At 39.5% G+C, this 23,080-nt stretch overlaps 2 protein-coding genes across 2 annotated transcripts in view; both read right to left on the bottom strand.

Annotated features, from left to right (window-relative positions):
• LOC117567728 (titin) overlaps positions 1 to 9,358 on the bottom strand; it is a 121,180-nt gene extending 111,822 nt beyond the window's left edge. Inside the window, 2 exon segments of the mRNA XM_052005716.1 lie at positions 7,353 to 7,844; positions 9,203 to 9,358. Coding sequence (XP_051861676.1) covers positions 7,353 to 7,613 — 261 coding nt within the window. The 5' untranslated portion in view covers positions 7,614 to 7,844; positions 9,203 to 9,358.
• A 1,442-nt stretch (positions 9,359 to 10,800) lies between these two features.
• Positions 10,801 to 22,862, bottom strand: LOC117567727 (SEC14 domain and spectrin repeat-containing protein 1-B). The gene is made up of 9 exons (XM_034247888.2): positions 22,808 to 22,862; positions 20,871 to 21,102; positions 19,719 to 19,914; positions 19,547 to 19,660; positions 19,315 to 19,489; positions 17,026 to 17,766; positions 15,096 to 15,460; positions 14,490 to 14,980; positions 10,801 to 12,270 (listed from the first exon to the last, which is right to left on the bottom strand). The coding sequence occupies exons 2-9, from the start codon at positions 21,035 to 21,037 to the stop codon at positions 11,268 to 11,270; spliced, it is 3,252 nt and encodes a 1,083-aa protein (XP_034103779.1). The 5' UTR covers positions 21,038 to 21,102; positions 22,808 to 22,862; the 3' UTR covers positions 10,801 to 11,267.
• Between the last annotated feature and the right edge of the window lie 218 nt (positions 22,863 to 23,080).

Genomic DNA, 23,080 nt, shown 5'->3' with positions numbered 1-23,080 from the left:
TGAATTGATAGAGAGCAAACAAAATTGACAAATGCGAATATGCAAATGTTTGTCCCCAAGTGTGATGCGTTGTTTTTATTCGCGTGTGCGTGAGTGTGTGTGTGTGTTTATTTTTATGCTCTGCCGCGTCGTGCGCTACTCGATTGATCACATTGGTTGGCTGACGCAAGCTGACTGCTACAGTTCGTACATCGTGATGTAGAGCATCGCGCTGTCTGGCAACCCGGTTCAACTTGACTTGATTTTGTCATAAAATCATCGCGCTTTTTTGTTGTTGTTGTTGTTGCCGTCGTTGTTATTTTCCCATTCATTTGCATTGCGCCAACTTAATGATCTAACAAAGGTTAACGCGCGTCGCTCGCGTGTGATGTCAGACTTTTGAGTTCTATAAATAATGCCCCTACACTTCAGGTACGCGACTATTTACAACTACAAATACAACAAGTAAGTGTGTGTGTATGAGTTAAAGTTTTTCTTTCTCTTGCTGCATTTTCCCCAGTGAAACGAATGAAAAATTATGAGAGAGGACACAATCGCGACGTCGCAATCGAATGCAATTTAAATTTCAATTTAATTCGCAGCCAAGCGAAAGATAATTTCTATAATTGTTTGTACAAATTGCTAACCACGAACTGCAGACAGAGCCGAAAAAAAAAATAAATGCAGCCGCAGTTTCCACAGTTGCCGTTGCAGCCACAACGTCGACGACGACGACTTTCATTGAACGTTTATCGGCAAATATCAGTTTTCATGTAAACATGCAATACATTTCGCATCTCCCAATTCCCCCAGCGCAACACTAAAAAAAATAACAGAAACGTGCCTGCATCGAGGGTAATTACAGCAGCTGCTTTGCGAGGCAGCCAGCTCCTTTTAGCCAACAGATAGATAACTGGATAACTGGGCAGTCCAAAGCAGGCTCCAAGTCAGGCTCTTGGCTTTGACTTTCCTCTCCGATTATCAATCAGTGCGTGCCAAAACTGTTTTGTCAGTTAGCGCTAAGTAGAAGCCAGTCGCATTAAAGTCCAGTCATAGATATAAGATCCGAGCCAAAAGACCGGCTTGGACTTTGCCATCTGCATCGCGGTGCATAGAATACATTATTTTAAATGCAAGCGACATGTTGACAACATGCAGCGCCACCTCTTGGTGTGAATGCAACATGTTAGGGCTGCATCAACACGCTTTTTTCCAGCTACACAGTTATGTTAATGCAACTGTGCGGCGATAAAAACTAAACATAATAAAAAGGGGGCAACGAAACTGCAAAAGTTCATTCTCAGTTAAATATAGTAGAAAGAGAGTTCATATTCAGTTATATAGTATATAACAGTTGATAATAGTAGAGAAAGAGTTCATATTCAGTTAGATATTACAGTTGATAATGGTAGCGGAAAGAAATAAAAGATAAGATAAGTTATTATATAACAAATACCAGATAGTAACTGTAGCGAAATTTTATGAATAGGGTCTCACACTTCATTCACTCAAATCAAATTAGACAACATTGAAATAAAACAATGCCAATTACAAATTTTTCATTTTCAATTTTAAGTTAAGTCCGAAATATTTACTTTATTACGGATTAATGTTGAAATTTTTTAATTATTATCCAAAATGTTTCATTTTTTTTCAGATTAATGATTTAACTTTGTCATGAATTTCTTTTTATGATTGTCTACAATTCTTAATATTTTTAAGGATTTTTAGATATTTGACTTTGAAATTATGTAATCGATGCCAATTTCCTCAAAAATTATATATTTTCTGTAGATTTTAGATTTTTTAAGTAATTCAACCTCATTCAGGCTTAGACTAATATCATGATTTGACTTGTAAGATTATTGAGAAATAGATGCTAAACATTAATTTTTATCAGATTGTATGCAATTTGTAGATAATATTTGATCGACATTGAAAGCGTATTATTTATTTATAGAATTAGAGTTGAATTACAGCATCTTTAATAATATATCAATGTCAAATTCAAATTTGAAGTTAAATCATATTCTATTCAGTTTTAAATATATTTTATGCTTTTATTATGGGAAATTCACAGGCTAATGTGCAAACAATTTATGCTAAACTTTTGTAATTGTTATAATTGATCTATATTTCAATGTCAAATTCAAATTACACAACTTTAAAAACTAGTCATGAAATAGTAATTATTTGATCACATTGTTTGTGATTTCATTTGCTATAGAAAGATTATTGTTGGGCAAATCAGAATTATTCATTTTCATCAACAAAATGAATGAGTTTTCCATGCTTGTTACGATTTTTCATACTATTATTGATATCTCAGTGTCAAATTCAAGTCATCTGCGAGACATGGCTTTATTTATAAGCCATCTCTTAATGCGAAGTTGTAGTTGGAATTTTCACGACTCTCTTGCATTTCCTGTGCTGAATAATTGAGCCGCAAATCACACTTTAGGATCGCTGAGCAATAAATCACAGTGACAACGAGGCATGCTGTGATTTTACATGTCGTCCATCCCTCGTCGTCCACGAGTCCAGCACTCATAGTCGCTGGAGAGTGCTGGAGAGGAATGCGCAGCTTTTCATGCGTAAATTTATGTGCCTGCCAAGCGTCGTAAACATTTCTCTAACTTGGCATACGGCTTTCTTTTGGCCCACAGTCTGGAAGTCTGAGTTCCAGCTCAAACTCCAGCTTTAGCTCTCTTTTGTCCATGTCGCTTGGCATTGGCATTAGCTTTGGCTTTGGCTTTGGCTTTTTGCGCAGCTGCAGCCGTTTCACCCACGCCAGCCCCAAAGCGACGGCACATAACTAATGCTCACGATATCCATGTGTGTGTGTGAGTGAGCAATTTATGAGTGAAAAGCCAAGAGTTTTACAAATGAAATTGCCATAAATTCAATTAGTGCTGGCTTCCTTTTGAGGCCCAGCGATGCGCTTCGATGCCAAATCAGAGCACACACACACATCACAAGCAATCTAATCACTGATCAGTGTGGAGATCAGCTAAGAACTAAGCTTTGAAGATACCCTCGAAAGGAGGTCGCCTTTCCGCCCCAATTCCCTTGCTCAACAACAACAACACAAAACTCATCAAAAGCATACATTAAATTGTGTTTTTTTTTTCTTTCGTTTTTAACTAAGGCTAATGCCAAATTAATTTCGCGCATTAGTTCCAATTATGGAGCAGCTGGAGGTGTCTATCCATCCATCCATTTGTCTGTCTGTCCGTCTGTCTGTTCCGTGGCACGCTTCATGAAATTCCGACTGTTTATTTAGACTAACAAAATATGTAAATCTTTTTGAAGTTTTTCTGTTGGTCTGCTTGAATATGGCTTTTAATGGCTTGTAGTAGTAAATATTCGCAGCAACAAAATAAAAGAGATACAAATGTGTGGCCCAAATCGGAAAATGGAATACCTAAAAAGCATCTAATTTCGTATGGAAAACTATTTACAGTCTCTGTGTTTGTGCAATAACAACAAACATTGCGACCCAAACAGATATGGAATTTCCACAGACCTTATTCTTGATGAGATGGATGCGTTGCCCAAGAGTTACATGTGTCTAGTAAATGGTTTTTTATTAGCCAAGGGTTGGGCGGCATGTTGAAAGCTTTTCCATGCCGAGGCATAAAAAAAAACGAAGAAAAACTCTACTAAAGTTTTCCAACTTTGACATCAGTATTATTCAAATGAATATATATAGTCTGAGTGCTTGTACTTGAAAACGAGTGCGTTATTTGCATAGTTCTCTTTTTGTTTAGACAAAAGATGAAAACTTTAATCTGAGCATAAGTTTTTTGTATTTGTGCTTCCGCTTCCCTCTGCCATTTGCCAGCTACACACACATCTATATAGTTGAACAATAACAATAACAAAGCAAAGAAAAAACTGAGCTCATCGAAAAGAATTGAAATAACTCTTTAAAACGAAACACGCCTTCTATTCTCTATATCTCTGTGAAGTCTGTTGATGTCTACATCTGTTTGTATTTTTTATACCCGCTACCGCTATAGGGTAGAAGGGTATTATAATGTTGTGCCTCTCTGAAAAGTATTTAACTGGCAGAAGGAGACATTTCTATAAAGAATGTAATGTAAAGTTTTTTAAGAAACTATTTGTATGTACTAAGGGTCTTAGTAGCTTTAGCTGGCAATATGGTATACTCTATCAATATATAGTATTTGGTATATTTTTGTATTTTTTAGGTATATTAATTCGGTATATTTATGTTTGGTAGCTTTGACTGACAATCTGGTATTTTTTATACTCTATGGTATATTTTGTATGTAGAACTATATCAATTTAATGTATAGCTTTTGGTATTTTCTATTATTTTTCTGTATATTCATTTGGTTTTTTACATTTATTAGCTATGACTGTCAATCTGGTATATTCTGTACTCTATGGTATATATTGAATGTATAACTCTATCAACATAGCCTTTGGTATATTTTAGTACTTTTGAGGTATATTAATTCGGTATATTTATTTTCGGTAGCTGTGACTGACAATCTGGTATACTTTATACTCTATGGTATATTTTGTATGCAAAACTATATAAATTTAACAATTATAGCCTTTGGTATTTTCTATTATAGAATATTTCATGAATATTCATTTGGTATATTTATATTTTGTAGCTATGACTGTCAATCTGGTATATTTTAGTATTTTGTGCGGTATATAAATTTTGGTATATTTTAAAATTAATACCGCACTGTTTTGCTTTTATTCAATATAGGTAACGGGTATCTCACAGTCGAGCACACTCGTCTTTAGCTTTCCTACTTGTTTTCATACATTTTTTTTGTTTTCTTTTAGCTGCTCCCCAAATACTCTGCTAATTTGTTTACCTGTGTGTTTATTTTCAACACTTTTTGGTGGCAGCGAGAGAGTGAAAAAGATCGAGTTCTCGCCCAGGTAAGTCGACAACAACAAATCAATTAAATTGTTGCCAACAGTTGAATGCACAAAACTTTTCACATTGTTTCCATTTAATGGAAAATACACACATGCAATACAAATATATATTTATAAATATCGAATATATATAGAGAGTAGAAAACGTGTTGAAAAACACAAACAAAAATGTATTCTCAACTGAGTCATGCATTTTGCAGACGCGCCAAACTCACAGAAAATCAAAAAAAAAAAAAAGAATCTGAGAGGAAAAAAGAAGACTGCGTGTAAATCAAATCGAATGCTAAACACATGTGTGGAGTGTTCAGAATGTGGCACAAAGTGGCCAAAATTTCAATGAGTTTTGCCAAAGCGGGTTGAATGAACAACCAAAAAAAAAAAAGAAAAAGAAAAGATACAAAAAGGGGGGAAAGACGGATGGAAGAGAGAGAAAAATAATGCCTGTTGTGCCATAAACCTTCTTTGCCTCGTCTATAATTATTGAAGGCTGCTCGTTGTGTGCTGTGTTTTTTTTTTTTTGCTGTTGTCTGGGACATGAAACTTGTAGCGCTTCCATTTCTCAATCTTTCAATCTGAATCTCAAGTTCAGGCCACAGATTGGCAGCCTCAAGTTCGCTTACGAATGTGAGGCCTAAAGTTTCTCATTGATTTAACGTTTTTCTTTTCTTTAGTATTTTCGCCTCTCGTATTTTTTGCTACCAGTTTTCACTTTGTGTAGCAGTTTTTGTGGTCGCCTTCTTTTTTCGAAATTTTTATTTATATTTTGTTGTTGTTTTTTGTTTGGGGGGCAGGTAGCAGCTGGGCCTAATTGCCAAAAAGTATCTTGCAGATACATTTCTTTTGTCACGTTAGAACGCGCACGCTTTGCGACTCTCTGACTCTGCTGCTGATGTCAGACAACCTTGAACCTTTTGTTTTTGTTTCAAATACACACTCACACACACACAAACACTCACACACACTCTCAAACGCCAATTTAAAGCGACTATCAACAACTTTTGCTTTCGTTGTTTGAGCTCCCAATGCGCTAATTGGCACGGAAATTATATTAAAGCCGGTTTAAACAGCCAAAATAAAACCAGTTTTTTCGGTTGCGGGGGGAATTAGTAGAAAATACAAATACAAACAGAATAAAAGTATAAATCAAATACTCGACTTTTATTTGCAATTTGTTTTGAGCTTCATTCCGAACTCCCCCCCCAAAAGCCAATGCCAAGTTCAAGCTACAGTTAGCTTAGTTACTGAGACCAAAAATAATACGAATACTTGGGCTCATGCCTCACTAGATTTGCAGCAAATGCCGCAATAGGTGAAAATACTTTTGAGAAAATCTCGTGTACACAATTTTCGTTATGCCAATAAGTAAATATATAAATGACTTAACACTTGCGAAGAATAAGCAGCAACTGTTCGGATACTATGTTAGACAGTTTATGGAATATTGAATTTTGTGATAGAATAGATAACGACACAAAAGAAGAGTGAGTTACTGTTTGGAAGTTATGAATTGAATTTGTTCTTAATGGTATTTTAAAGTTGTAGTTTAAAAAAGAATAAGTAAGAAAGTTAGTCGAGGGGATTCGACTGAGATACGTTCCACTTTCAATAAAAGCAAACCGGTGCGGTATTATTCCTAAAAATATACCAAAATAGTATACAGAAGAAATGCTGAGATATATCAAAGGCTAAAGTTGATATATTGATATATTAATAGATTTAAAATGTACCATAAAGTACAAAATATATCAGATGGTCAGACAAAGCAACTACAGAACAAATGATAAAATATACCGAAGTTTACATTTGGTATATTGATACTGTTGATATACTAAAAGCAAGTGCTTTAAAAGAGATGACAAAATTTTGTGGTCATCGCTTATTGAAGTTAAATATAATAATAATGAAATTTAAGTATAAACACCAAAAGTAGAAAATGAATTTGATTTTACTTCGACTAGGTATAAAGAAACATTCAATTTTTAGTGCTATACTTTTTTGTAGGCGAATATATTTAACTGGGTCTTCGACTAGAACTAGAACAGCTAATGAAGTTCCTGAACTTGGATAATCTTATATTATATATATGTTGCTCGTAAGTTGAATATGAATTTAGATTCAAATTCGAACTCACGAATACTAATCATAAATAAACATAGACTATTTGAGAGATATGTGCTCTCTTGTTATTTATGCATGCTGTGACAATTGTCAGAACAATTTTAGTTTAGTTTTGCGAATTCACAACAAAATGTAAATGGGAGATCTTCGTAGACTCCAAATGCATAAATTGCGGGCAGCATTTTGCGAGTTTTTCGGGTGCCAGGAGTTATCTCCTGGTATCTGTGCAACTCTGTGTATGTTATTCTGCTAGCAACAACAACAACTACAAGAGGAGAAGGAGTAGAAGACGAAGAGAGGGAAAAGTATGAAAAACAACAACTCACTTGCAAGAGCGCTATCACCAGCTGGATGGGTCCGCAGCGGACGACAACGGTGCCGATGGTTGTGGCACGAAGGGAGGAACAGTTGGTTGCCTGGCTTGGCGTTGGCGATGATGATGACATTGTTGCTGAATAATTGAAGGCGTCTAGCTGGGATTGTGACTGTGGCTGATGTTGTTGGTGTTGTTGTTGCTGTTGGCGATTCGAGGAGCTGGCCGAGTAGAGTGAAGACATCGATGAGTCTAACGCTTGGCGACGTTCCATGTTTGCGGCTGCCAAGTGTCGTTGTTGTTGTTGTTGTCAGTTGTGGAGTGTGTTGAGTGTTGTTGTTGTTGCTATTGTTGTTGTAGTTGTCGGCTTAGCGGCTACGTGTAGTTTTGTATGTTTTGCGTGGGCGTCGTTTAATCTTTCCCGTTTAGTTTTCTTTTGTTTTGTTTTCGTTTCGTTTCTCTCCTTCGCTTAGTTGCTGTGCATTTTGTTTATGGTTTTTAAGCTCTGCAACATAAATTATGTACAGGGCACTTTTGTTTGTTAGTCGCTTTGTTGTTGTTGTTCAGGTTAGTAAATGTTTAACGTTGATTTTGTATTTCGTTGTTCGTTCGTTTGCTGTTTGCAAATTTTCCTCGCTTTTGTCGCGCACGCTATCAATGCTGGCGATCGTCTGATCGCGCCGATCGTCTAGGAATCGTTAGAAGATTCTCAGAGAGCAGCAGACCGAGTACTGACAAAAACTATGGCAAATAAATCGACTATGACTTCATGCTGCTTGCTGCCTAGCTGTTTATTATTGTACACTAAAGCACAACAATGTCTATGTGTATATAATTATATATATATACGCTCTCTATAGCTAGTATACTAATGTGTAGTTGTGTTTTGCTTTGCTCTGCTCTGCATATTGGTCTCAGATACATTTCGCCTTTGATGCGTGCTCGATGCTGCTCTCGATGACAATGCTTGAATTTGCGCTATTTTTGATGCCTCAGTCTCTGTTTGAATAGCCCACATTTTGTGCGGATGTGCGTCAGGCTAATCACTCGCTCACTGCTGTTGCTGTTGTTGTATCTTTGAGATACTCGCGGCAGACACATGTGCCAATTGTTGCATGCTAACCTTTTGGGCCAACGTTATGCCCCATCTCAGTCATCCGTTCAATCAATTGCAATCGCTGCTGCTGTTGCGCTACACAAAATTATGGCAGCTTTTGCATTTATTTTTGAAATATTACGCATACGCAATGTGCTCCCCCTTCCTCCTTAAGAAAATTCATGTGTGCGAGCGGCTGTGGCATTAGGTAATTCATGTTGCTTTTCATTTTTCTCAATTTTCAATTGAAAATATTTTGGACTTTAATAGCCCCCCAAAAACAGTCGAAGCGCAAATGTAAACTATTTTAATTGTACTTTTCTGTCAGATGTCTAAATATAGCCATTCGGGCCACTATAAAAGTTTCTACAGCCTGGAAGATGGGGCGTGGTGGTTGCCACAATTTCGTTGCCTGCTGACTGCTGCCTGCCTGTTGCCCCAGACAATTGTCAAAACTAAGTGACAGGCAGAGAAAATGATATTTGCTCAAGTCATTTTTGCCATTTGTCTGTCATTTTATTTCATCTCATTTTTATTTTATTTTATTCAATGGGTTTTGAGGGTCGTTGCGAACAGAACAGAACAGAACTGAACGAAACCAAAACAACAGCAACAAAATTAGAACACAATATTTTCACAATATTATTATTATAACTAGATGTTTTTTCGGTTTGTTTGTATTTCAAAAATTTTTGTATATAATTTATGTTGCATTCTCAATGTCGTTAGTTGCTAATTTATTGGCGTCACAAAACAAATTCATTTACATTTTTATGCCAAATTTACATTATTCGCACATTATTCGTAGTTTTTTTTTGTATATTTATTTTTTAAAATAACAAAACGGAGCCAAACGTCAAACGGACAGTGTGAGAGAAAGAGAGAGAAACACGCGCGCGCGCCGCGTGCCCAACAACCGAACGACGCGAACTTCGAACAAGACTGAAACATGCGAAGCAAACCGAAACGGCAACAGACCCAAACGAAGGCAGCTGGCAAATCGGTTGATCGGTTAGTCTGCTGTCTGGTTGCCTGCCCGATCGGGTTAAATTGTCTGCGAGAGCGGTTAACCGTTTCGCTCATGCTCTTTGAGCTTAGTTTGGCACTGGCAGAAGCTAACCCGGCACTTGACCGTTTCGCTCTTGTTGCTCTTTGAGCTCAGTTCGCAAGCCGGCTCCCCCTTGTTGTTGTGTGCAAGAGAGAGAGAACGAAGGAGAAAGAGTGTGAGTAGGGAAGATAACATAAATAAACAAGTGCTCTTGGCATTCGTTGCGTCGTTAATTCATGATTTCAATTTTTAATGCCCTGCGCCGCGACAACAACCATAACAACAACAACAACAACAACGACGACAACAACAATAACTCAAGTATAGCTTGTACTTTAATAACAGAGAGACAGCGAAGAGGCAGCCACAGCATAACCACGAGAACAACCTGACTGGCATCGTGTCTTAATAGAATGCAACAGGCGGCCGCCCGCCCGCATTCAATAGTCATCCCATTTGCCAACACAAACACACTAACACACACCCCACTTTTCCTCTCCCTCTTTCGTTCTCTTGCGATTTGATCGGGGTTTTCCGCCACTTGAGTGCTTCAAAATGCGTGTGGCAGGCAATGCTCGACTGCTGATCGCAACAGTTGCAACAAAGTTGAAGATGAAGAGGGAGGGGGAGAGACGGAGGCTGAGGCACATAATTCGTGCTGTTCGTGTTGCCGCCTTTGCTTCCAATCAACGTTTTCTGTTATTATTTTGCAGCCTATCAACGGTCACAAAATTTATTGAATTATATTTTCAGCGCCGCTCTTTTGTTGTTGTTGTTGCTGTTGTTGTCTTCTTTGTTGTTTTCTTGGTCAGCTTTTCGCGGCAGTCACGAAACGCCGGCAAAACTGACGGCAATTTGATTTGATTGCTATTGCTGGCGCTTAACTCGAAGATGCGGCAGGTTTATACGTGGACTTTATACGAATTACACACACACACACTCACACACACTTGCACACATGTGTGCCACACATAATAACATAAATATTTAATTTATAACATTTTCATTGAGATTAATGTGACATTTTGAGTGGCTTGTTAATTCAAGCGAGTGAGAGCGAGTGAAAACTCCCTCTTCAAAATTAATTGACATCACTTAACGTTTAGGGACACCCACAGTCACACACAAATACACACACACCAACGCTTAATTGAGCGTTAGCTTCTCTCTTAGTTAAACCCCCAGTGATGCACAAGGGTTAAAGCGCTCCCAATTACAACTTCAGCCTGAAGTTATGCAACACTTTTTTTGCGCGCCGCACTAGAAATTCAAAACTCTAAATTTCAATTGTCAAAAAATTATTATTTAATGTATTATAAAATATATATTGAGCTATTTTGTGACTCAGTTGTGACTCAAAAAATAAATTCACTTAAAAAAACAATTTAAAACAATTTGCATGCAACATTTTCGCTGATGGCTAAAAATATTTATCATTATTTAAATGTGCCGGGGATGATGAATAATAAATTATGTTGGATTTCTCTAATTGTCGGCTACAAATTAATTTAAGCTAAACTAAAAGTAGATTGCTAATTAATAAATAAATACAATTGAAACATGCGCTACAAAAAAAGTGAAAAGCACGTCAAGAAAGTGCTTAAAATAGAAACGAACTTAAACGTAAATTAGAGAAAAATTATCTGCCAGCGATTTTTCAATTTTTCGGTTTTGGCAAGAGAACAACAAAAATGCAAAAAGTAAGGAATGTAAATAGAAATGTAACAAAGCAAATGGCGCGGGTTAATTAGGCGGGTTATGTCGTCGTCTGCAATTGGCAAATATCAGAGGAATCCCTTGATCGTCTGTTTCGTAATGTTCTCGTAGTATTTGCTGCGACGCCACGCAGCTGGCGGTGGCGGCGGTGGTGGCAGTGACGCACTCGACGTCGTCGTCGTCGACGTCTTCTGTTCGTTGTTAGTGACAGCGACAGCAACAGCAGTTGACTGGGAACTCACCTCCGGCGTGACAGCTGTGGATACACTGGGCAACAATTCGGTTCGAATGACATTCGAGTCCAGTCCATAAGCCTCCAATTCGCTGTCCGATTCGATGGGATGCGCCAGCAGCGCTTCTTGCACCTCAGGCGTAGGCGTAACACTCTGACTATGCAGCTCGGCCACGCCCACCACACTGTCTTGATCATCATCATCGACAACAGGAAGCAGAGGCGGCTGCTGAGCAGAAAAGTAGCTCAACTCGGAGCTGTCGAAAGACATGTTGACGGGAGACTGCGGCAACTCAGGTATCTCAAAGTTGCTCAGCGTTGAGTCGTCGGCCTCGTCGAAGGAGTTCTTGGCGGAGCCAATGTAGGAGCTGGTGCGTCCTGAGGCTGTTTGGAAGGACGACGAATGCGAATTGGGCGTAAAGTTGCCCTCCGAAGCGGTGGCAAAGGAATCATCCTCAGTGGAACGTGATTGCCAGTCCTTAAAAGAGGAAAATTGATTAACATTTCGAGCAGAGGAAGAGAGAAGGAAATTCGTAAGACTCACCTCGCTGCTCATGCCATTGCTGCCCAGTTTCTTGGAGAGATCCACATCGCCAGCGCTGCAATCGCGTATCACAGCATCCAGGGATTCAGCAACTTCCGCAATGGCGCTCAGCTTGTGTGAAATGGCGGCGCAGGCGAGTTCGTTGCTCCCAGTAGGCGTCACCGTCACCGTGGATGGCGAAGGTGCCTCTACCTGATGGAAGGATTCGCTGCCAGCGCTGCTGTTCCGTCCGCTGTCATGCAAGGGACTCGCATCTGTGGCGGGACTGTCGAGGGGCAACTCGTCGGGCACAATGCTGTAATCACAGGGAAGTAAATCGTGATGAGATGCTGTCGAGTCCTGGGAGGCGGTGCGTGAGTGCGACGGGGGTGTGGCATCCTCCTGATCTGTGTAATCGCTGTGCGGATACGTTTCACTGTCGTTGCGTATCAGCGCCTTGATCTTGTCCAAGCTTTGTAGGGGAGGTTGTTGAGGTGCTTCCACTTCTTCCTCCTCCTCTTCGGTTTCTTCGAGTATTATGTCACGCTCTATAGAAGCTTTGGCTATCTTGGTTTTCACACTCGATGTGCTTGCCGTATCATCATCTTCATCCTCATCGTGTTCCGTATCCTCGCTGCTGAGATCGGGCAACTTGCTGCTCAAGTTGATCGCATCCAGCAACTGAGAGAGCTCTTGTGTCGAGTTGCTGAGTGTCTCAATGCGGTCGATGCTCAAATCCTCCTCCTCGCTGGCCAAAGGCGCTGCACTTGAAGTCTGCTGCTCTTCAGCGGAGGCATCATCGGCATTCGGTTGCTCTGTGGGCGCTTCATCCACCACAATTGTGGGCAGCTCATCATCGGCTTTTGATTTGGCAAACAGATTGCGAAATCGGGCAAACATTTAGGCAAACTTGTGGCGCCTTTGACGCAAAAGCTAAACACGCGTTTGGCTCGCAGCCAGTCGACAAATTATTAATTGACGGATGTGTGGCTGTTGATTGTGTTGTTGCTGCTGCGTGTGGAGTGCGCAGTAATTGTTCACTTGTCAGGATCTATTCACACACACAGATTCACTAATTATTCAGACAGTGCAGGAATCAGACTGATATAATTAACACACACGAAGACACACTTTGACCCACTTGTTGACACGTTTTTTCCAGTGGGAATGAGCCACAATTGCCACAAGATCTTTCTATATCTATATATATATATTCCGTTATATATGTATGTGATTGCCGGCTGTTTTCGTTTACTTGAAAACTTGACAGTTGCCACACTATTTATATATATATATTCCTCGTATATAGTATTTATGTGTGTTTTTTAGTTACCGCACCGACGGAGCTTCAGACGCAACGCGCTGGATCACGCACCGAAATAGACTGATGAACCTCGAGATCAGCAAAGTTGGCGGCACTTTTCACTGAGTGTTTATACCCTGTAGGCAAGGTGAAAGGGTAGTTGAAATTGCAGGCTAAAGATATCAATTGAATTGAATTGAAATACTTTGGTTCATTGAAAATATTCCAGTTCTTTTGTCGACAGCTCATATATCTTACATTGATACTTGATATATTTGTGTTTGCTTTGCACTTTATAAGATCAGTTGTCATCTGTATCCTGTATTTTGAATTCTTTCTTCTGACTTAAAGAATTATGCTAAATATTTCATTAAATATATTATTCTTTTCTTAGAGATATCAGTTATATTTTACATTGAGATCTGATATATTTTTAAGTTTTTGCTTTGCTTCTGTATTATCAAAATTATCTTTATCTTTTTAAATATGTATATTTTCATCTAGGAAGATCACGTTGTGATCCGCTATAAATACATATTAAGTTCTGAAGATCTACTTTATCTTGTATTATGCTTTGAATCTTATTTAACCCTTTTCTCGAGATGTGTTAAATGTTCAATTCAAAATATTTAAATTTTTTCTTAATATCTGTTGTATCTTAAGTATATTTTTTGCTCATATAGATAAAATATCTAATGTATTTTATATGATTTTGAAATTCTTTCTTCGATCTCTGGTAGATATTCTCTCTCTTTTCTGACATCTTGGCTACGCTTTTCTTTCAATGACCTGTTGCATCTTGAATGAAAACGTATTCTTTCATTTTCCGATTCACTTTTAAGATATTACTATGAAATATTCTTTTAATATCTTTAATAATTCCATTTGAAACTCCGGCTAGTTTAATTATAATTTATTTGCAAATGTAGAAGTTTTTGCAAATCTTATTTTTCTTCACATAGTGCTTCATAGCGTTTGTCTCTTAATAGTTTGCATAAGAATTTACTTTTGTTGTTTTCTCCCAGGGTATCTGTGAGTCGAGCAGCGTTTTGTTTCACTTCAAATTTTGTCAGATTTTATTTTTGTTTTATCTGCCGCTTTTATTGCTGAGACATTTGAGTGGTTTTTCCTCCCTCGTCGTTACTGTCGCTGAGTGGAAATCTTTCTCGTTCTCCCCGCCGCACGCACCTTCTCCATATGTGCTAAAGAGATTTATTAGTTGTTCTACTCACCTCTTGCCCGTGAGAGCGTCGAGCATAAACGGTTCCTTGAGTCGCTTCTTGAGCAGACGTCCTAAACGCACCATGCGACCCACTTCCACCAGCAGCTGCTCCCTGGCCAGTAGATGCCTCTGGAGACGCACTCCAAGGCCGACACCTGGAGGAGAGAGTTCTGGTGAAGCTTCAGCCTCCGCTTCGGCATCGCTGCTGATGCCGCTGCTGCTGCGATTGTGCTGCAGTCGCTGCTGCTGCAGCTGTGTGGCAAGTTCATGGGTGAGAAGTGGACGCAGATCGCGCAGCTGGCGATAGTAAGCTTCAACACTGCGATGAAAGACAGCGGAGACACGCAATCGTGTCATTTGCTCCTGGGCAATGGACTGGAGACTGTGCCAGGTGCGTTGCAGCTGCAGCAGACACTGCTCCGGCTCCGATTGCTCCAGCTTGCAGCACAGACGCAGCGTCTGCGATGCCTCCAGCAGCTGACAGCCGTAGTTGTAGATGCTCTAAGAGGAAGTGGAGGAAAAGAAAAGATAATAAGCCAAAAACTGGCTAGCCGAAAATGCGAAAGAGACAGCTCTCTTCGCTCTCTCTATCTCACTCTCTGTTGGGGAAACTCACCCGTCCGGTTTCCTCGAACCCCTGCAACTCGTCCTTCTGCAGCTGGATCTCGTGAATGTTGCAGCCAACATGGGAGTGACACCGCAACAGCACCGCATACAGCTCGTTCAGCCAGTTGAGAGCACAGCGCACCTCCTGCTCGTAGCCATGAATGTGGGTCACCTGCTCCAAGGTGAGCCGCTGCAGTGCCACACGCTCCCCGCACCTCTTGCGTCGCGTGCGACTCGTGTCGAGCTGTCGCCGCAGCTGGGCAATGTCGTTGCTGTAGTCCAACTGGAGGTCACGGCCCAGGGCGTCTTTCACTGGCATCGCCAACATGTCGCTCAGCTTTTCCCCCTCGCGCACAAGTTCGCGTTCGATGTTGCCTGTAAACAGTTGGAGTAAAGGTTGCAAGGTTCGATTGCAACATCAAGATTGTAATGAAAACGAATTCATTCTAAGAGAACGAAGAAAGCAGCAGGTGTTTGTTCGTGTAGCTTTCATTGGATACGCTTCGAATACACGATCGCATATAATACTAAAAGGCAACGAACGACCTTTAATAGATCGCTTAATAATGAGTAAAATTTAATTAAAAAAGAGCTTTGTATTTGATGCTTTAATAGATCGTTTTGTAAAGAAGAAAATTAAATTAATAATTGTAGTGTCATTCTCTGCTCATTTTCCAACATCTCATTTCTCAACAAGATCATAAAAAAGTGTTTTTGAACTTAATTGAAAGTCATCTTCGATCAAAGTCAAATTAAATAAGATTTCTTTATTTATATCGGCTTCTCAGCAGCCGAGACGGAGATGGCCCTCTCTGTCTGTATAAAAGACTATAAGAGCTATTGTTACATATATCGATAGACCAAATATATTTTTTGGATATATTATTTGGAAGATAATTTTGCACTATTATGCTTACATCGATATACCAAATACACTCTTCTGTATATTTTAGTATTTTCCGATTTATTAATTTGACATATTTTAATGACAACATTACACTGTTTTGCTTAGATTTTTAAATTATTTAATTTGGTAAATACCAAATAATTTTTTTGGTATATTTCAGTATGTTTTGGCTTATTAATTTGGGATATTTCAATGACAATACTGCAGTATTTTGCCTATATCGATATACCATATATATATATATACATATTATATATATTTCGGTATATTGCAGTATTTTTTGGTTCATTGACTCAGTATTTATTTAAATGATAATACTGCACGGATTTGCTCATATCGATGTACCAAATATAGATAATACTAAATTTTTTTGCCTTTATTGGGAGGTAGCCGGTGTCTTCGAGTCAAGCGAATTGCCTTTAATTTACAATAGAGTTGTTTACTACAAAATGTATATTTCTCAGCCATTTACACATTTTGTAATTCCAGAATTCTCTGTCAGCTATTATCGAATCTGTTATCAAAGTAGGCTTCGACCTAGACTTCTTATCTATGCAAGCGACTACAGCGAATGAATGAATGAATGAAAATGAAGTCTACGCATATGTTGAAATTAAAATTGTTCCACTTCAGAATGAAGATATCAAACTAGTGTTGACTGCATAACAGATTTCACTAATGAAACTGTCAGAAGTCTAACTTTGCTTCAACAAATTTAATCTAAGCCGAATAAGCTGCATCAAGTTTGTCTGCTATCAACTCAAGTGAGAAGCTGCCAAATACTTTCGGTTTCAAGTAAGCCAATAGCTCTGCTGCAGCTGTCTACTTAAAAATCAGTAAAATAGCAGTCAAATCCATCTAAGACGATCATTTGCATCATCCTATAAGCAATGCAGCAGACTTTCACTTGATAAGCTGGCCCATTAAATAGTTACGACTGCAGTTTGCTAGTTGATTGCTTGATTAGTTGATGGATGATTAAATGGTAGTCGAGTTTTCAGTTAGCTGACGTGGGAACAACATTTAGACTTACCCAACATCACTTGACTCGTCTTCAGTTGCCTGAGCAGCTCGTCCGCCTGTTGTGCATCCAATTCGCTAGGCTCTGCATCCGCTGCCTGATTGGCAATCAACAGCTGCTCCTCGAATTGATCGAGCAAACGATGGAAACGCAGCGCTGTCATTAGAACCTTGCGTCTTCTCTCCAAACGCTCGGCAAAGGAGCGACACACAAACTGCATAAAGTCGCGTTGGGAGAGTAGATCCTGGCACGTGGCCAGCGATCGCTCCTTGGCGAACTGCTCGATCTTGTAAAGCAATTCTGCATAGCAACCGTAGGTGTCACGGCATTCCATCTCCAGTTGATCGTGTGCCGCCCGCAGAGTCTCGGAGGCGCGCACATCGCCACCAACGCTGCGCTGCCGGCTGAGCAGCTGCTCTGCCTGGTTGAGAATCCAGTTGGTGACAAAGGCCACGCCCTCGGCAAGGGTGGAGAGTTCGCGTGCCTCGCGCAGCGATCGCAACAGCTCAAGCCACGCGGTGCGTATCGCTGTCTGTTTCTTCTCGATCTCATTCAATCGCAACTCTATGCGGGTTCTCTCACAACCCAAATCGGGGGGCAACAGGGGACGGGCGGGGTTCGTTGTTGCCGTCGCTGTTGTTGGTGTGGCAACAGGTGTGGCATGTGTCGTTGTCGCAGTTGCAGTCGCCGCACAAGTCGTTGTTGTTGTCTGCGTCTCGTAAACCTCGTTGAAGCGGGCCAAGATCGCATTACCTAAAGAGAAATGAGGAAAAAAGGGCTCAGCTTGTATTAGTTTCAAATGAAAATCTCTTTATTAGTCGAGTGTTTGCTTGCTTAACACATTTGCGTTTCGGTTTTTCTGTTTGCCCAAGCGAACTTATGTAAAAGTGAAAATCTTCAGTTTAATGGCACTTTTTTTTCGTTGCGCATCAAATCAAAACGGGCCAAGTGAAGGGTCACGATGTATGTTAAATAGAGTCACCCACACACACAGCAACATACAACAATGACAACTACTGAGACATGAGATTCATGTGTGCGGTTTTTGTGGTACTCTCTGAGTGAAGCCACTTATGAAACACAGCTCAACAAAACTCACAGTCGATCGCTTACAGATGTGAGATTAAAAGTGTATAAATTGAAGAACTTAAATGAGATGATCGCAGAAATACTCATCGCGTATTGAAGTTCAAGATATACTCCCAGTTAATGAATCTCATTAGAAATATAATTTTCTTGTACAAACGAAGATATAATCAGAGTTAAAGATTCTCATTATAAATATAATCGTTTTGTAGAGCTTTCTTATCTATACTTGGAGATCTTCTTCGGCTTTCTATTGCTATAACTTTAAGAATGCTGTCAGCTGTTGAGCTGTCAGCTAGATCTTCCTTTGATCTTTAGAATAGAGTACAAGTATAAGCTTCTCTCCTATTTGATGGCATTAAAGATTTTGCTTTTGACATAGTGAAAAGTGCATATCATTACTTATACTGAATGTTAAACAATATTCTTACTCAATTTTCATTCTTTTCTAACAATATTGTTTAAATCTTTTGAATAAAATTATAGCAAATTATTTTATAGCTTCAGCTTCTTTTCTATTTAATTGAGTGAAAGATTTCCACTGATTTTTGGATCTTCTAAACATTTTAAACGAATCGTGACTTCACACAGCCAAGAGTTTAAATTATTAATTTATTGCAAATGATAAATAAATATTGGATTTTTAATTTTACTTTTAGTTTGAAGTAATCTCATTTGACTTTATCATATTATCTATCACACACTTAAAGTAATTTGTTATTCTTCATCTGAAATTAGTATTCAACTCATTTTTCCATTCTTGTCTAATTACCTTTTTTATCTGTATTTTCAGTAACCTTAACAATGCTTTTGGTAAGTAGATTATTCCCTTGTTTTGATACTTTACGACTTTGTTTTCGATAAGAATTTATCCCTGACTCCCACAGTTTTTCAAGTTCAGCTGTCGCATGAAACAATTTCAATGCTATGCAGTGTAATAAAAGTCAGCCCACAACTCAAAACTCAAAACGCGAGACAAAAACAAGTTTGGCAAACATTTTCATTTCTAATTGAAACACGCACACGACTTATTTCTGAGCTTGTCTCTGAATGTTGTTGTTGTCGTTGTTATTATTGTTGTGTTATAAATTACTTGTCGCGCAACTCGTTTTCTCGACAGCGTCGCGAGTGTCGGCGGGGGCATTGAGAATATGTAAATTCGTGAAGCGGACGAAACACAAAACGAAAGACTGAGGCAACGAACTTGCCGCTTACCCATTTCGATGGCTGCCTCAATACTGCGCTGCACGTGCGTATGCAATTGAGCGCACTTCTTCAGCTCAACGTCCGCTTCCGCCGGACGCAGCGACTTGTGTCCGCCCAACAGTGTCAACAGCTGTTCCATGGCGCCCAACGTCTGGGCGTGGGTGCGACTGAATTCATCGATGGCCTAAATCAAAAAGTAGAGCATTTAAATGGATTTATGTTGATTTTTTCTGTTACTTACCTTGCGCTGTTGCAGCCACAGATCGTAATTGAATTGCAGCGTGCCGCCCAGCTCTTCAGGCAGATTGTGTGGCTCGATAAACTTCGTCAGTCGTGCCTTAGACAGCACCAAGGGCTGCATAGAAGTTCTGAATCATTTGCATGTTCAAGTTGCGGTTACAATTGTGGCTTACCTCGCCTTTGGTCTGTGATTTGGCGCATGGCTCCACGTGCTTCTCCCAGAAGCCTTCCGCCCTGACTAGATACAAATCGACGCTGATGTCGCCGCCAAAGAGCGCATAGATTTGACGCACGTGCTGACGCGAAATGCGCGTGCTGCTCTCCTGAGCATTGACAACGATGCTCACGCCATTCTGCAATAGAGCAGCACTGAAAGAAGCAAAGAGAAAAGAGCGAAGAAGAGTTCTCATTAGTCGAGGGATCAGTCAAATCTCGTTTAGCTCGACTGCCTTTAATCAACGCTTGATTGATCACATACACATATTTAGTCATTATTTATTTCGTGGTTTGTTTTATCGCTTTCTGTCCGAGTGAAAACAGTAAAGTTTTTTATATGCGCTAAGCATAGGGTAGAAGGGTATTATTAACTGAATATTTGATTGCGATCAGATAAAAATCTTATAAGTTATTTGAGAAATAATTTTGAATGGGAAAAAACGTCTGCAAAAGTCGGGACTTCGTTGGTTCGGTGGTTAGTTTGTCATATTTCTTACTCTATGGTATATTTTAAGTGTAATAGTATATCAATATACCAAATACCGCCCTCGGCATGTTTAAGAATTGTTTGGTATATTAAATTTGCAGATTTTCGCTTTCAATATCAATATACCAAATAAAGCCTTCGGTATAGTTTAGTATTTACTTCGGTATATTTATTTAGTATATTTCAACAATAATGACACTATATTATGCTTTCGATATCCATACAACAAATATCGCCATCGGTATATTTTAGTATATTTTTGGTATGATACTGTAATACCGTACTGCATTGTTTTGGTTTTAGTGGGTATTTCATAGTCAAGTATACTTGACTTTCTTACTTGCTTTGCCCAGAATGTTTGATCGATGTTTTTTGTGTAGCTTTGATCGAACAGCGACAAAAAAATATTCGAGAGAGCGAGAACTACGATAATAAACCAGAATTGATATGCTAATAACTTGGGAGGCTTATTTCCTTATCTACATAGAGGCCCCCAAAAAGAACCCGCGACTAATGAAAAGACTTAAATATCTAAAGCCTATCATTTGCATAAGAGTGTCGTCGTATATGTTAATTTGGTTTCGATTAGCGGTCGGTTTCTTCAGTTTCTTCATCATCTCACCTGAGCGAACGCTTGAGATAGTCGAGCGTCAGTTGAAGGCAGCGACGATTCCACAATTGTTGATCATTGAATGCATTCACAATGAATATGATCCGCTTGCTGCGATCGTAGCCGCCCGATAGATACGCACTGCGCATCTGCAGAGCGTTCAACACGTCCTCCTCCATCCAGATTCAGATCGAGAGCTTTCAGCGCGCTTCAGCTTAATTGTTCGAGGGCCGCAAAGTCATTTCTATGAACGTGGCAGCAAAAAAAAATAACAACAACAATGTTAGACAAGTCAGAACGTTACAAAAGGCTAAAACCACTATGACTATTTGTTTTTCATCGAGAGCGGCCTTTTCTCGTTGTTGTTATTGTTGTTGTTGAAAATTAATACCGAGTCACAGTTGCGGTTGTTGTTGTTGCTGTGGCAGCAACTGTTGCTGCTGCTGCTGCATAATGCACATTTTCCAATGCCGTCTTGGAACACGTTTGACAAGTCGCAGCTGAAGACAGCGAACTGAAGTCAGAAGACTAAAGACTGAGTTGCACTCACTCACATGATTTTCACTATTTTCATGTTAGCTTAAGAGCTAAGCTGCTCGTTGTTGTTTGTTTGTTGCTAATGGAAAATGGAAAAAAATTCCAATTTTGCGCATGCTTTTTTTTTGTTTGTTTGTCGAAATTTGCCTGACACAAATTGCAAGTCGAGGGGGAAAAGAAGAGGGCACTAAACTTTTTCTATGCCAGTCAGCCAGGCAGCTGCAGGCAATTGGCTTAATTTGTTGCCAACTAGCTGATAAGAGGCGTGGCAAGCACACCCAGACAGAGAGTGGAAATCCTGTTTCTCAATGCTTCTATCTTACAGTTATGCGTAAATGACTGTAAAACTTGCTCCGTTTTATGGACAAGAATTCAATGTGGCCAACGAACAATTTGCAGCACTTGGCAGCAACCTGTTGCCGCCTGCTGCCCCAAACAACTGATAATTGTCAAGAGTCGCTGCTGCGCTAGCGGTTATGGCCCGTTGCTCCCGCTGCCGTTGCCGCTGCCGTCTTCCGCATTGAATTACAATTACAGCAAAGAAAAAAAAAACGAAACAACAAAAACAACGACAACTTTAACAACAACTTCAACATGAATTTCAAGTTTCAAATGTCAGATTCAAATTGAATAATTCGCTGAGCAAAAAAGTAGCAAACGCAGCAAAACAGCGAAATAAAAATAAAATATTAATTTAGAGGCGAAAAAACGATGGAAAGGGGGAAGCAAGGGAGTCGAGACACCCGCGGGGCATTAAATGCCCCGCTTTTGTTTTTTGGGCACACCTTTCAGACAGAAGGGGCTTTTAGGCCTCGCGGCCTGAACAACAAAAAAATGCTACTAAAATAGAAAAACAACAATAGCAATAACAAATGAAAATGAAACAAAAACAAACAAAAACCGTTTCTTTCCCTTCTGTCGGTTAGTAAACTTTCTTGAGAAGAGTTGTGTGTGGTTTTATGATATGGCGATAAGATCTATGCGGGATAGGCGAAAATGAGAGATGTTTGCTCTTCGCTCCTCGGGTTCGAGTTGTTAAATTAATTGAAAAGTTCAAACAGCAGCAACAACAATAACAACAACTTAAATAACAGCAACAAAAGCCATTAGCATTTCGAGCAAAGAATTTGTTTTAACAGCTGACAAATGTTGGTTGGTTTTGCTTCTTGCTCTTGGCATCATTTCGAATCTCTTGGTTTAATTAATTATTTTTCGACTTTTTTATGCGCTGCCCCTCAAATTGTAATTTGACATTAAATCTCGTTTAATGTATCTCCGTTTTGTTTTTTCGTTTTTTTTGCTTTCCGTTTCTTGTGGCACATAACACAGTTCGCAACGACTTTCAAAATTGCACTTGAGTCGCGTTTTGTTTGTTTTGGAATTTGTTTTTTTTTCCTTTCTTGCTTACGAACCCGATTCGACGATCAGTTTTTCGATCCGTGCGTTTGCCAACAAGTTGCGCGCTCGACTAAAGTTCAGTTTTGTATCTTGTAAATTGTTGTTTGGCGCTTGCGCTGCCTGCTTTGCAACCCGGTTTGAGTTGCAGTTCGATCGAGCTTTTAAGTTCGAGTTGCGTTCGCTTTAAATGTCGCGTGTCAGCTGTTTTTTCACACCGTTGCATATCAATTGGTTTCGTTGTTGTTGCTGCTTCTGCAGGCTTTGCCCTTTTTTTCATTTCTTTTCAG

Source organism: Drosophila albomicans, chromosome 3 (assembly GCF_009650485.2).
Source record: "Drosophila albomicans strain 15112-1751.03 chromosome 3, ASM965048v2, whole genome shotgun sequence".
In the NCBI taxonomy this organism is placed as follows: Eukaryota; Metazoa; Arthropoda; class Insecta; order Diptera; family Drosophilidae; genus Drosophila; species Drosophila albomicans.
Note: the sequence above shows the minus strand (reverse complement) of the source record. Positions and strands in the feature narration are given on the sequence as shown.